The sequence below is a fragment of the Esox lucius genome, chromosome 22 (genome assembly GCF_011004845.1).
Source record: "Esox lucius isolate fEsoLuc1 chromosome 22, fEsoLuc1.pri, whole genome shotgun sequence".
NCBI classification, from domain to species: domain Eukaryota; kingdom Metazoa; phylum Chordata; class Actinopteri; order Esociformes; family Esocidae; genus Esox; species Esox lucius.
The window spans coordinates 20,421,310-20,436,850 of NC_047590.1; the positions used below are offsets into that span (position 1 = coordinate 20,421,310).

Consider the following 15,541-nt stretch of genomic DNA (forward strand, 5'->3'; position numbering starts at 1 on the left):
AGTAACTTACCATATATATCCATCTCTGCATCTATGCTTGACCATTTTCTGCTTGTGGTGACAGATAGGACATCGCATAGACTTTTTCAGCAGTCCTTTCTTCTGGAGGTATTTTATAATCTTTTTTTTATTTCTTCTGGCGTGTTTTGCTGACAATACATGAAGCAGTGCATGGGGCATGACGAATTCAATGGCATTTGGATTTAAGCGGGAGGTTTAAAATCTTATCCTGTGTCTTGCAGTTACAAGTTGAAAATTGTCAGAACTGTCGTAAAGAAATCAAAGTAAATTGCTACACCTACGTCAGAAGCAGGTATTCTTCAGTGAGTGAATTCAGGTAAATAGCTATAAGTAAGTATAATTATAAGTATGAATATTTTAATCTTGTCATTGTATAATATTGTTTATCCAGTTATTTTGTTTTTCTTCAAATGCACCGATGTTTGTGAATGTCTAGGACCGTCTCTATCTCTCCCTACCTGTCGAAATTACCTAGCTAGCTACTAGCTAACATACTGGCTAGCTAAAGTAGCCAAGCTAGCTAGCTACATAGTAAAGATAGATTTCCTCACTTTGTCCCGACATCTCCCTTTGAGTTAACTTAAATTCAATTAGCGATGGAAATGACAACTGTCTGCTGTTCTACAAAGCTAGCTATCTAGCTAGCTAGTAAGAAAAGCGAGCTAACTATGTCGGGCTTGCCAGCTTAGCTGGCGCTAGCTACCCGGCTAGCTAGCTAGCTAACGTTTTTGTTCAACTTCTGGCCAAAATTTTATTAGTCATGTTTAACAAAGTTGCCACGTTTAGTCTATCCACCTAGCTAAATACACCTTGATCTTAGCTATGTTTCTGTAGAAGCACATCGATTGTCAAGGTTAAGATGGCCCAATACAATGTTATATGTCAGTGCAGTAACTTTGCTTAGGTATTTAGTTAACATTAGCTAACTTAGTAGTCTCAGCTGTTAAATTGACCAATTTAACTATCTAGGCAAATCTATTTGCAAAGTTGTTTTAGCTAACATTTTGGTTACACCTCATTTTAAGGGGCCTTTTTAAAGTGCAGTTACATAATTACTTACATTGCAAAATGTGTTTCAGTGCAAATATGCACACACATTTTGTGTGGCTTGTTTGTATGTACGTATAAAGCATGTGTGAGCTAAAGTCATGTTTTTGTTTGTCTATAGAATGCCACGTACTACGCGTTCTAAAAAAGTGCTTGTTAGCACAGTGGGGGAATGGCATGGCATCAAAAAATGTGCCGGATGAGTTGATTGAAGTGGTGGATGTTGAAGTCCAGCAACGAGAGGGCCAGGAACCACCTGTGGTTACTGTGATGGAGGATGTAGACACTGAATCCTTTGATTCAGGTGGCAAGTATTACTTCAATCATTCTGTATAATCCATAGAATATGAAATATCTGAGGCCATAAAAGCTTCAGACTTTGTAGGCTTTATAAGAATAAGACTATGTACTCCAGCCTGTCTGTGAGAAGTTAATGGAAACAGCACCACCATGTGACACCACCTGTAGCTACCACCCAGCCCAACAATTTATTTCGGGGAAACACCAACCTTTAACACCAATAGGTTTATTTCGTATTGATTATTTGTGGTAGGGGAGCTGTATGACGAATCTAATGTCATTGTTGATCTTGTATCAATCTTTGAATTTTAGATGCTGCATCAAGTTACACCAACAATGAAAACATGAAAATGAAGATGCTCAAAATGAAAATAAAGGCATTGGAGGAAGAGAGGGACTTCCTCCGAACAACTATTACCCAGCTGACTGGTTAGTAACATCTTCATGCAAGCCCAAATTCATATATGCGAATTGTAGGGTTGATAACCGAACTGGTTCGCAACTTGAGCGTACACTAATGGTTTTTGAGGTCACATTTACATAAGCTCAGTTAGAGACATTCGCTTTTCTTAACTGGCTCCACTTTGGCGAATCACAGCCTTCAAAGGCAGGAAACAACATGGCTGAATGAAGGTTTGGCCTCAATTTACAGTGGATATAAAAAGTCTACAAACCCCTGTTAAAATGCCAGGTTTTTGTGATGTAAAAGAACGAGATAAAGAGTAATCATGTCAGAACTTTTTCCACTTATAATGTGAATAATTAAATTGAAAAACAAACTGAAATCCTCGAGGAGGAAAAATTTAAAATAAAAACCTTGACCCGGTTGCATAAGTGTGCACATCCTCGTATAACTGGGGATGTGGCTGTGTTCAGAATTAACCAATCACATTCAAACTTATGTTAAATAGAAGTCATTACACACCTGCCCTCATTTAAAGTGACTGATTAATCACAAATAAAGTTCAGCTGTTCTAGTAGGATTTTCCTGACATTTTCTTAGTTGCATCTAAGAGCAAAAGCCATGGTCCACAGAGAGCTTCCAAAGCATCAGAGGGATCTCTTTGTTGAAAGATATCAGTCAGGAGAAGAGTACAAAATAATGTCCAAAGCATTACATATACCATGGAACACAGTGAAGACAGTCATCATCAAGTGTAGGAAATATGGCACAACAGAGACATTACCAAGAACTGGACGTCCCTCCAAAATTTATGAAAAGATGAGAAAACTGGTCAGGGGGGCTTCCAAAAGGCCTACAGCAACATTAAAGGAACTGCAGGAATTTCTGGCAAGTACTGACTGTGTGCTACATGACAACAATCTCCCGTATTCTTCATATGAATGGGATATGGGATAGGGTGTCAAGACGGAAGCCTTTTCTTACAATGAAAAACATACAATCACAAGATTTAAATAAAAAATACTGAGTAATAAAAAACGATTTATATAGGATAATTAATGGAAGGAGGGTCCTGGAATTTTACAGAGTACTGATGTCAGTTCATGTCAGAACTTTCTCTTTATTTGCTGTGGACAAAATGACCCCTGCTAGGCGCTTCTAATGTTAACTCCCAAAAGTAAATTTTCAGTTGTTGTTTTTTATTGTTGAACCCATTGTAACCAATCATCTCTTCACTGATTTCCTTTTATTTTAGGACAAAGAACTTCTTCAGGACCAAGTCCTAGCTCATCTGTGGGTAAGTTTTTCTATGTTGTTTAAACCTTCAATATTTAAGATATTATAACACTTTTAACTGTTTCTGCGGTTTTACCAGTGCTTTATTTGATCAAAAAGTCCGTAGCTGCCTCTATTAATGATTTAACTCTCAATTTCTATTTCAGGTGACAACATTGCCAAGCTTGAGGATCAGTGGGATGACAGCTCTGATTCTTCGAGCTCTGATAGCTCCTCATCCACAGACAGCGAAATAGAAAAGAAAAAGAAAAACAAGCAGAAGAAGAAAAAGAACAAAAACAAGATGGGAAAAAAGGAAACTAAAAAAGGGAGAGGTATGTTTAGATTATGCATTTTTTACGTTAAAGCGCTGTATTAAAGCATTTTGTTGTGGTGAAGTTGCTTCTTAAAGGATATGTTTTCTACTTTTTAACCTTATGTACCGAATACCTAGTGTGATCCTAGTATGTAGAAATGTGTCTTGTAATCTTAGGGCTGCAATCGATGTGAACGGGCCAACTTATACAGCATTTGAAAATATGACACATTCTGTTGTGTATTGATATAGGTCTCAATATGTTCCTTGGAATTTTTGGGGCCAAACGATCATAATATCAATAGTTATCACGGTTAATTCTAATGTACTACCTGCTGCCACGAGGATGAATCTCAGAGGCTTTATTAAAAAAAAGATAAGGAGACAAAGGAGCTGTGTATATATACATAAAACATATGGACCTATTCAGTGTAAATTTTTTGGGGCTAGTAATTCCACATCTACAGTGCAGTGCGTCTCGGATAACAGCTGTTTTACTCCAGGCTTTGTTTACATCTACGCGTACTCCACCTCTATGATTTTTATGGGTAGGCCAATTTGCCAAGTCTGAATTGTGTGCCAAATCCTTCCAGAGAAAGTTTAGAGTCCACAGTTATATCGTCCAACCACTTCTCCATAAGCATGATGTTAGCATCTTGTATGTCCATATCAGTACACCTTTGCATTCCTGTTTTGTAAAACTGAATTTATCATATATTTTCAAACTCTGTAGAGGTTGCTGCATTCACTTTCTTTGTCTCTCTGTTGTAGAGTGCAGGAAAATGTAAAAATACATCTAAACTGAAATACTTGAAAATAATGTCTTTACATACTAGGAGCATGCTAGATAATCAGTAAATAAGCCCCAGGGATAATAAGCTCCAAACAGATTTTTTGAAAACTACTGCTTACTCCCATTGATATGTACATGGGATAGCATAGCATTGCTATCACCCCGTTATTCTTATGCAAAACACCTGACCACCCCAGAATAACATCCTGACCACACCAGTGTTTGTCAACAGCAAAGACCCCAGAAGATATCCTCAGAAGATACAAGATGGTCCTGGCAGCATACAAAAGGAAGGGAAGTATGGCTGCTGCATTCCAAACCGTGGGTGTTGACAGAAACACCGTGGCCATGAGTGCACCACTAGCAGAGATAATGATTGCGGCACCAGAGTTCTTCAAAAAACAGCCAGCTTTTGAATGTGGTAATGATACACTGAACCAATATGTGAGAAGGATCACCAAAAATGCAAAAGCTGAGGTGAGCAATGTGATCAAAGAAAAGAAGAAACAAAATGAACTGCTCCCAATCACTTATACATTTAAGTGACCACGAAGTATGCAAATGCTTGCACTCACACACTCTGAGACATGCTTTAATCAGATAAACATGTTAAGATACATTCTGTTCTGGCTGTTTGTTGTCTTGCTGTCCATCTGAGTTCGTATACAATCTATCTTGCCCACATACATTGGATTTTACACACCTGAAACATGTTTTTAATTTTGGGAATATAAATTGAATATAGATTCAAATTTTTTCTGTACATTGTTTTCTGTATATTAGTTTGTAAATATCCTAAGAGACTAGTTTCATATTTTTTATGTAATTAAATGTATTTGTGGTTCAGTGGTATAGGTCTTTACATAATTGTAAAAATCCATGAAAGACGTTCTTCAGAGGTAAATGAAGATGCCTCACTTGTGGAATAACCCCCATATGTGTAATAATGTACCACAATTACATGTAATTACGTGGTAGTTCCTGTGTAACTATAGTGCTGTTACTACATATGATGCCACATTGTTCAAGGCAACAGATATACACATGGTGTACAGTGTAACCTTTTTTTTAAACTTAATTTTTCCTTTTAATACTCTCTTTAGATTTTGGGTTTGTGTGGTCTCTGGAAACGTAGGTTGCGATGGGCGATTAGCAGAAATAATAATGTTGTGGAAATGGAATGGTAGTAATTATATTCTTCTGCCTCATGTTTAAGAATGAAAACAAGTCTATAGTGTAGTTTAAGCCGTTTGATATTTAACCTCTTTTGAAATTGTTTTTCGTGCAAAATAAAAATAACGCACCATGTTTACACCTGACTTCAGAGTATTCTTGAATAGTAAATTTGTCCTCCATGATTAATTGTAGATGTTACTACATTGAAGTGCTAGACCATGTGTACCAAATATATATTGAAAAATACTTTTCTTTGCAGGAACTACTTTTCTTTGCAGTACTGCATAGGTTTTTTTTGTCTTAGTAACTACATACTACTTGTACTACATGGTCATTGACATTTTATTAACCGGTAAAATGGTTAACAATATTCATATTACCTTGTAATTACACATAGCATAATCAAACTCATTATTCCCTTGCAGATCGCAAAGTATTCACTGTGGTCTCTGTAACATAGTAATTACATAGCACTTAATGTGTAAATGGATATTGTTTCACTCTACATTAATTCCCTCATTCCGTTGTAATAACATTGTAAATCCAATATAATTGCATACTCATTAAAATTTTATTGAGCGTTGTAATGTCTAACAATATTGATTTCATTTGAATTACATTTAATGTGATCTAACCCTTTATTCCCTTGCAGATCACAACTTATTCCCTATGGTCGCTGTAACATAGTAACTAAATTGCACTTAATGCATAAATGGATCTTGTTTCACTTTACATTAATTCACTCGTTCCTTTTTTATAACATTGTAATTATAATGTAGGTACATAGTAATTGACATAGGATTGAGTGTTGTTATGTGTAACTGCATTGATACTACTTTGTAATTACATTTACATAAGCTAACCCATTTTTCACTCCCAGATCACAATGTATTCCCTGTGATCACTGTAACATAGTAACTACATGGTACTTGATATGGAAATTGTTCCTATTTCACTTTACATTAATTCACTCGTTCCTTTTTAATAACATTGTAATTACAATGTAGGTACATAGTAATTGACATAGGATTGAGTGTTGTAATGTGTAACTGCATTGATACTACTTTGTAATTACATTTACATAAGCTAACCCATTTTTCACTCCCAGATCACAATGTATTCCCTGTGATCACTGTAACATAGTAACTACATGGTACTTCATATGGAAATTGTTCTTGTTTCACTTTACATTAATTCACTCATTCCTTTTTCATAACATTGTAATTACAATGTAGGTACATAGTAATTGACATAGGATTGAGTGTTGTAATGTGTAACTGCATTGATACTACTTTGTAATTACATTTACATAAGCTAACCCATTTTTCACTCCCAGATCACAATGTATTCCCTGTGATCACTGTAACATAGTAACTACATGGTACTTCATATGGAAATTGTTCTTGTTTCACTTTATATTAATTCACTCGTTCCTTTTTTATAACATTGTAATTACAATGTAGGTACATAGTAATTGACATAGGATTGAGTGTTGTTATGTGTAACTGCATTGATACTACTTTGTAATTACATTTACATAAGCTAACCCATTTTTCACTCCCAGATCACAACTTATTCCCTATTGTCGCTGTAACATAGTAACTAAATCGCACTTAATGTGTAAATGGATCTTGTTTCACTTTACATTAATTCACTCGTTCCATTTTAATACCATTGTAATTACAATGCAATTGCATAGTAACTGACATTTGATTAAGTTTTGCATTGTGTAACAACATAGAAATTATTTTGGTAGTACACTTAATATTTCTTACTCTGACATGGAGAAAAATATTAACACTTTCAGAATGAAATATACTACATTTGGTGTTTGCCTGTGACATTGCATTGTTATTTCTAATGATATTGTTATTCTATATTGTACTGTACTTTCAAAGGGATCGTAATAAAAACAAATTAACCAAGTGTTGTTCCTTAATACATGAACACCAAATATTTTTCTAAACATTTGACTTACAGTGCAGCTATGATGAAAGGGATAATTAAATGTCTTACATTTCACACTTTGTGTAGGTACATTATAGTTACATTAATATCAACTGCAAAGACACTGCTCAACAATCAAATAAGATAGTTGAAGATAATGATAGGGTTTGCCTTGTGTCCTAGACTAACATTGGTGAGAAGAACTTATGTAGTTACATGTAACAAGGTTAATGTAGTTACATGTAACAAGGTTAAACTTCAAAATGCATTGTTAACAGTGTCACATTGAAATTACAAAAGTGTAATTACAGCCCATGTTAGTTACACATGTTACTACACACCTTGTAATTACAGATAAATAAATCATTAGTAATTACACTTGTGGAACAATCATGTTTGTAATTACATCACTTTGTTCCAATTGTGTAATAACTGATACCGATAAACCCGTATTACATAGTAATTACATGTTATTTACATAGTATTTAATAGTATCTACTATGTTATAAATGCGTTAATTAAAATGTTATTACATCTAATGAATGTAGACTTAATGTAAAGTGTTACCAAAAATCTCTGTTAATTAACACTTTTTCTTAGTTTCAATCTTGTCTTTCTGTTTTTAACTTTTTATCGAAGGGTTTTCTAGATTTTATATAAATACAAGTTTACATTTTGACAACAAGACAACAACAAAAAAACATAACATCCATAATCAACGGTTATTTTACATACATAAATTGAACTTCGTCACGTCGCTCTCGGATGCAAACAATTCAACTCTCAAAACCGACTGATGAACTATTGTGAAATTTCCAAAGGTTTTGCTTAACTCTATTGTGCATGAAGTTCAGTCAGCCAGAGAGAATTGAAAAGCAAACACCGTTGTCGTGAAGACTTTGAAGTCCCCTCTGGGGTGCCAATTTATTATGAAAGAAAAACTCAACAGTCGTTCATATAACAGCTGATTATTTCAGTTTAATTATATGGATCCACAGGATCAATCATTTCTACAAAACAGTATAAGTACAGAGACCAACAGAGTAGTTTCATAACAATTGTTCTGATCATACATTATTGCTTTCACCGCTTTATTCCCCTCCTTGTCAGCCCCCAAAATATTATCTCTTATGTTATAAGATTCAAGTTGTCATACTAATAGGAAAAACAAGATAGGACCCTATACTGTCATGGCAACCATAGTTCTAGGTCAGAGTTAACAGACCTCCTGATCTGAGTTACCCCTAGTCTCTGTCCTGCCAAAATGGAAGAAACAGGAGACACAGGCAACTTCACCTTGGAGCCATCTGTAGCTGGGCCATAAATAAGATATGTTTGAGGCCTGGCGCCTCCGGTTGTGGCCATAATCACTTCTAAGAACAGGGCATGCTGACCTAGGTCTTCTATCCGTGGCAACCATGAACAGTCTAAAGCAAATTCAGCCCTTGTCTAAAACTACATTTATTACAGTTTATTTGCAGAATAATGGATAAATAAGGATATGGTAATAAATACATTTTCCACAGTGGGGAGCTCCTCTTGTTCGATTAATAAAGCTGTGTTTGCACCTTATTTATCTGTGATTGAGCCTTCCTTGCTGTGGATTTTTCTGCTATGCAGGTGATTGATGAGCGGTCCACCCCTCATCGATCTCTGATTGAGGGCAGGCGTCCTCTGCTCCATGAGTCTGTTATTTCTCCTCGCGCTGTTGCCTATGCGATCGACGGGTGGGGGTGTCCAGGCAGAGCTACGTTTTGTGATACAGGTGAGTTGTACTCTGACTCACAGCCCACTTGTGCCTCTGTCTCCATGGTTACGGCCTTAACTTGGGGTGAGACGGACGGTGCGACGCAAGCAGTGTGTGTGTCTCTCTTTCAAGCTGGCCTTGCCTTGGGTGGGGTGGCTGTTCACAGACGGCCCCTCGATGGCGGTTGGGGGTGTAGGAACATACAATCAGTGGCTGGCCATGGCCCACCAGCTACATGCTCGACCACTCTCTCTGTTTTACTCAGAGTGGCTTGGGTTGTGCACGCTGCCGGCCTGGTTAGACATAATACTGAGGAAAGGTTATGGGTTGCAGTTTCGTTGCCCGCCTCCACCGTTCTCTGCTTGCAAGTGGGGAGGAAGTGCTGGATCCGTGGGTTCTCTTGGTTGGAGTCGTGCTGCAGTTCAGGGGGAATTCCGGTCTGCTGCCTCAGCCTTCGCTCCAGTGCCTTGGGGTCTCTGTTGTTCCCGATCCTGGGGGTTATGTGGTTTGTGTTTGGCTGGCTGTCGTACCCGAGGTGTCTCATTCGATTGATTCTGTCACAGGATACGTTTAGGATGAAATGGTGTACCCATCCGTGTTAAATTATTATTAGAATGTCAGGTATTGTCACCTTTATTTCACGGGAATCGTGTCACAGGGAACTGCAATGGTGAATAGTATTCACATGATGTCATTTTTGTCTAGTGGAATTGACCGTATTGTAGGACTGGTTTATTAACCATGTGCTACCTATTGCAATTGCTTCGGTCGGTGACTTCCAGTTCGGTGAACTGATTCTGGCTGTGGCAGGTTACACCATGGCCGACGCAGTACCATAACCTGCCCATTTTTCATCTGCGACTTCAGCCGCTGGAGGGCGATTTCACTCATGACAGTCTTTTTGGAATAAATAGCCTCCTGCTCAGTGTAACGGAGTGCAAGAGTTATTGTGAACAAGGCTTCATGCCTAATGTACGGGATGCAGCTCGTCCTGCGGCTGCTCTCTCTGTGTTCTATGTGTAGATGCATGTGTGTGTGTGTGTGTGTTCATGTGCGTACATGCGTGCATATTGCAGCAACGTATCTGTTTATGTTTGAGTGTTGACTGTGTTTCCTGCGGTTGTGCTGCATCAGGTGTGCTACATCACTACATCTAGATCTGGTCGTTGAGCGCTCCTCGACTGTCAATGTCTTTGTGGAAGGTGTGCTGGTTGTTGCCGGGCTGGTGTCTTCGGGTGGTTTTAATCTAAATGCGTTTCTACGATGCAGTGATCATTTGCTGTGCCCATTTGTCTCTATGGATGCTTCCTATGTGGGGGCTCCCGCTTGCTGCAGATTATTTCCTTGCTGTGAGTGGCATTGTGTTTACCTGTGGAACTCTGGTGTTGTCATGTCCCCTCAGTTGTTATCCTGTCAAATGTGTTTGGTACCTCGGCACTCTTGGTGAAGCTGAGGCTGTGCTCATGCTGTTTTGAGAATTTGCAGGGTTGTTTCTGGGATCCTTGATTGTGCGATTCGATCTTGTCTTCTTACCGCGGCTTGTGTGTTCACTGCACTATGGAGCATACAGTGGTCAGAGGATACGCCCGTGATGGGAGTTTCGATCTTGAACCGAGGTATGTAATGGCAGGTCACTCAAGGCAGTGGCACACGGCAGTGGGTGTGCCGGTAACAGAGTGGAGCTTCCAAGTTTACGTTATCGTGCGGTATGGTTTGCAAGTCTGGGTTGCATACCAGATTGATCAGAATGATCTTACTATAATCGGGTTGGCTTAATGTCTGTGTGGTTGTAACTGATGTTGCTGCCGTATTGTCTGTCCTCGCTCTACTCCGTGTTCGACTCCTGTTGCTGCCCGATTCCTGCGGCGCTTCGACCCACCTGGTCATCCCTGTCCTTGTCCGCTTGTTGTGCGGTCAATCTGGATTCCTGCTAAAGACACTGGACATGTTGTCTGCATGTATCGATCTGCTGGTCATCTGTCCATGATACCTGTTGCTGTGGCCAAAGGCTGCATACTCTGTACTCTTCTCCCAGCACAGCTAGAGGAGGTCTAGCCACCCCTTGGAGTCCAGCTCCTCTCTAGCAAGCAAACAAGCAACTCCAGAAATAATTAAGAGACCACTTTTCTTTCCTTTCCAAAAAAGTATAAAAGGAAAGTTTGGAGTGAGGAACAGAAGTATTCTATTTGCAGTGGTCTCTTAATTGTAAACCTTCCTCACTGAAAACCTTCCTTTTCAACTTTTTTGGAAAGGAAAGAAAAAGGTGCAGTGGTCTCTTAATTTTTTCCGGAGCTGTATATTTATATAGCACAATTCATACATAGAAGCAATTGAATGTGCTTTACCTCTGGGCTCTACTAGCTGACCGGTGTTCATGGATCTAAGAGCCCTGCTCGGTTTATATTCTTCAAACATATCAGGAATGTATTCAGGGCCTAAACCATTCAGTGATTTATAAACTAAAAGCACCACTTTAAAATCTATTCTGTAACTAACTGGAAGCCAGTGCAAAGATTTAAGAACAGGAGTGATGTGCTCTGTTCTCTTGGTCCTGGTTAACATTCTAGCAGCAGCATTCTGAATGAGCTGCAGCTGTTTTACGGTATTTTTGGGAAGTCCAATTAAGAGGCCATTACAGTAGTCGACCCTACTAGAGATAAGGTTCTTCCTAGGTTTGAACTTACTAGGGAGTTCTCCTGGGCACTGTGTATCATATTTGTTGTTGCTTGGTCTCTCAGCATTTCAGGCTGGGTCTATGTGTATATCGTGCATCTGCTAATTCCAGGGACCTGTGGATCAATTGCCGTGATCTCTGACGCTAGTGTCTAAGTGCTGTTTGTACTGTCGTGTCCCTTATGGTATGTATCATTCTATGACTACAGTTGGGTGGTGGGGGTGTATTGATTTAGCGGCATGTTTGTTGCTTGTGGTGACAGGTCGTATGCAAACCTGTGGGCTTGTCGGGTGTTGGGGGACCGACTTCGGTCGGGGTCATCAAGTAGGGTATTCCACCATAATGATGGGTGGTGAAACCAGTTGAGAGTGATGTATGCGCCACTGAATAGTTTAATTCTCTCTTAACAAGATGGCTGGTACATCTTGCTCCTGCGAGGCACCCTGTGGTGTGTTTAGTGGGAATAAATACTCAGTGGAACGCATGTCTGAGTGTCGGGCGGAGTCGGTATCGACAGGGTATCAGATGGCGCTCCGCTGTATGACGTAGTGTCTGGCAGTGGTTTTGCAGTGTTGGGGGATCGGTACTGCGTACCTTGCTCGTTGCCATGGGAATTGCAGAAATAATAACAAAAGTATGTTATTGTGGTATACACAGTCATGTGATGGCAATGAGTTACCCTAAAGGAGCAGAACCTAATGTCAAGCGCTGAACATAAGTTCTCTAATAAATTGTTAAACTCATTCGTGGTGTTTTCCATCTGAAATTAGCGTAGCCAACTCAGCCAGGAAACCCGAGTAGTTATTGGTCAGCAATGCTCAGCTGATGCAGGATCACATATCAGATTGCAACCTGTCTATATAACCATCAGGGTACTCAGTCAGTTGGTTGTTGAGCTTGTACAAGCATGCGGGTGCAAGCCCACCCACCACCCCTGCCTTCTCCTTTTTGTTTCTGTGTTCCTTGTGGGGGGGTCGGTACTGCGTCCCTTGCTAATTGCCATGGGAATTGCAGAAATAAAAACAAAGGTATGTTATTGTGGTAGTACCATATACATGATCATGTGATGGCAATGAGTTATCCTAAAGGAGCAGAACCTAATGCCAAGACTTAGATGTACAGGGCTATACATACGTTCTCGAATAAATGGTTAAACTCATACATGGTGTTTTCTGTCTGAAGTCACTATTTTAATCAAAATCTGACTCTAAATGTTTTCAACAGCCAAATAAGATGTTCTTCCCACATATTTTTGGCCTTTAGATTATTGCCTACTTAGATGGATCAAGTGTTGTGTAAACTAATGAGAAATACGTCACCATCATATATATTCCAGAAGTCTTCAAGGTTTTTTCTATAAAGATAAGTGCAAGAAAACACAGGACGGGCAAAAATATTGTCGTATCATTTTTGCCCAAAAGAAATGTTTGTAACCAGTCATAGTTACCCATTGCAAGACTTCAGTATGCTCAACAAAATATTTACAAGTAAACAACTTAAAGTATAATTTCTGTAACAATAGGTCAGTAACAACTGTATATTATTTATCTAAACACAATTGTAGCATATGTTTGAACCGTGTAAATAAAATGTAAGCCAACATATGTATTTTGCACATACATACGTCTTGCAATCTTTGAAATAATGAAAACAAAACATTTATAAACATTTCTGAAAATGGAAGGCTTGCAAACAATGAATGACTAAATGACTACATTTCCCTGTATTGACCCAGAAATGTCCTTGACAAAAGATAAATAACATGTTACATTTACTTCCCAAAAAAGTATTTGACTTCGTACTGCCCAAAAAATGTTTATTATAAAAAAATCTACTCGAGTGGTATGTTTTATAATAGGAATGATTTTGGACGCTTATCTGATCTCCAGTTGTCGCTTCCAGACCAGGATGCAGCAGGAAAACTGGCGGACAAGACGATTCGACATTCAGCTCCCTCACGTTTCTTCAATAGTGACCGTCTAGTTTCTAGAGCATGCTCTCTCGTACATAAAAAAAATAACCTGCATTGCGCAGGATAAAATCAGTATTTCCAAATCACAATAATTTCCGGTATTCTAATTCAACTAATCAAATTCTTATAGACAGGGTTAAAGAATTAACTTACAGCAAATTAAATCACATCAGTCTTATCTTATACACTTATACACTGGAAATAAAAATTGTTGTCACAGTCAAAGGCATATGTCACTCTGTATAGCAAGATCCATCTACAGCTTATCTTCTATATCTATACTCAAAATACAAAATTCTCTGATTGCTTTGAAAAATATTACGAGGTACATTTTCCACAGAAACAAATTGTAATGATTGAAATTAGTCTGACCAGCAAGCCCTCGTGTAACGCAACACGCTAACCATTGTTACACTAAAGCTAGCAGACCATGGCCAATATATGATGGAACTCACCAGAGAAAAAAAAAGTACTTCTCCCAGTGTAATAATGGTTGGGAAGATTACACCGTTACAAAATCTATCGATTTGACCTATTTTGAATCGTTAATCGTTTTTCTCGGTCTGGATGATCTTCTCAACTCCACATTGTCATTTTGGATTGAAGTGCCACTCTCCAATTCTTGAAACTCTCCCTTATCCTTCTGTTGTTCCCCTTCAGACTCCATAGCCATTTCTGTTTCCTTCACAGCCTGATCACATCGACTCCCTTCATTCATTTTAGCTTGAGCTGAAACATTTGATCCTAAGGTACGTATTGTACATGAACTCCTTCTAGATTCTCGAAGATTTGTATGTCTTGAGATTGTAAACTTGGAGCTTCTGGAAAAAGTTAAGTTCTGAAACTTCCTTGCTTGCCCCTATGAAAAAGCACTATAGGATTCCTATAGGATTAATATAAGGGTATTATACAAATATTACTTAAAAAGGTTAACAAATCCTATATTATTCTTGAGGTAAATTCTGACATAATATAAAATAACTATTGTCACGTTTGAAGATATGGAGACGGAGGCAAGCGCAGAAGCTCGAGGGTTTCCCCCTTTTATTAAACAAAAATAAAGAAAACTAAACGGAGTACCGGGCACTACAATAATTCCCGAAGTCCTGCAGGACACACACACACACACACACACACACACACACACACACACACACACACACACACACACACACACACACACACACACACACACACACACACACACACACACACACACACACACACACACACACACACACACACACACACACACACACACACACACAAAAGGGCTGAACTAAATACACTGAGAAACGAGGAGAACAGAAACAGGTGGGGGCTAAAACACAGGTGAACTGAATATACCGATTAACTAAAACAAGAACAGGAAAGACCATACAAGGACAAAACAAGGACACACAGAAAACACAAAGTGGAATGGCCCCTTCAGGAAGGGACCATTACAGTACCCCCCCCAAAGGCACGGACCCCCGAACGCGCCCAAACGCCCAAAGGGGGGGACGGGCAGGGCACCAAGGCGGAGTCTCTGCCCCAGGATGGGGACCAGGGACCGGAACATAAGGGAGCCCCCTAGCAGAGCACCGACCCGGCGGCCCCAAGGAACCTGGAGCCATAGCCGGGACAGCCAGCGGCGGGTCGGGACCAGTGAGAGCCGGAGGCGGGACCAGTGAGAGCCGGAGGCGGGACCAGTGAGAGCCGGAGGCGGGACCAGTGAGAGCCGGAGGCGGGACCAGGGAGAGCCGGAGGCGGGACCAGGGAGTGTCGGGACCAGGGAGTGTCGGGACCAGGGAGTGTCGGGACCAGGGAGTGTCGGGACCAGGGAGTGTCGGGACCAGGGAGTGTCGGAGGCGGGTTCCGGACCAGGGGG

General features: G+C 39.5%; 1 protein-coding gene across 1 annotated transcript; it reads left to right on the forward strand.

Annotated features, from left to right (window-relative positions):
• Window positions 1–284: 284 nt before the first annotated feature.
• LOC117593753 (RNA polymerase-associated protein RTF1 homolog) lies at window positions 285–14,366 on the forward strand. Its single transcript, XM_034289926.1, has 6 exons — window positions 285–337; window positions 1,190–1,375; window positions 1,681–1,797; window positions 3,027–3,068; window positions 3,214–3,294; window positions 14,332–14,366. Exons 2-6 carry the CDS (start codon window positions 1,246–1,248, stop codon window positions 14,364–14,366), a joined length of 405 nt encoding a protein of 134 aa, XP_034145817.1. The 5' UTR covers window positions 285–337; window positions 1,190–1,245.
• Window positions 14,367–15,541: the final 1,175 nt, after the last annotated feature.

Bases quoted from the DNA above. Each gene is read 5' to 3' on its own strand.
- LOC117593753 (XM_034289926.1), top strand. From the start codon at position 1,246: ATGGCATCAAAAAATGTGCCGGATGAGTTGATTGAAGTGGTGGATGTT. The intron at 1,376-1,680 runs GCAAGTATTACT...TTTGAATTTTAG, and splicing joins TGAATCCTTTGATTCAGGTG to ATGCTGCATCAAGTTACACC. The intron at 1,798-3,026 runs GTTAGTAACATC...CTTTTATTTTAG, and splicing joins AACTATTACCCAGCTGACTG to GACAAAGAACTTCTTCAGGA.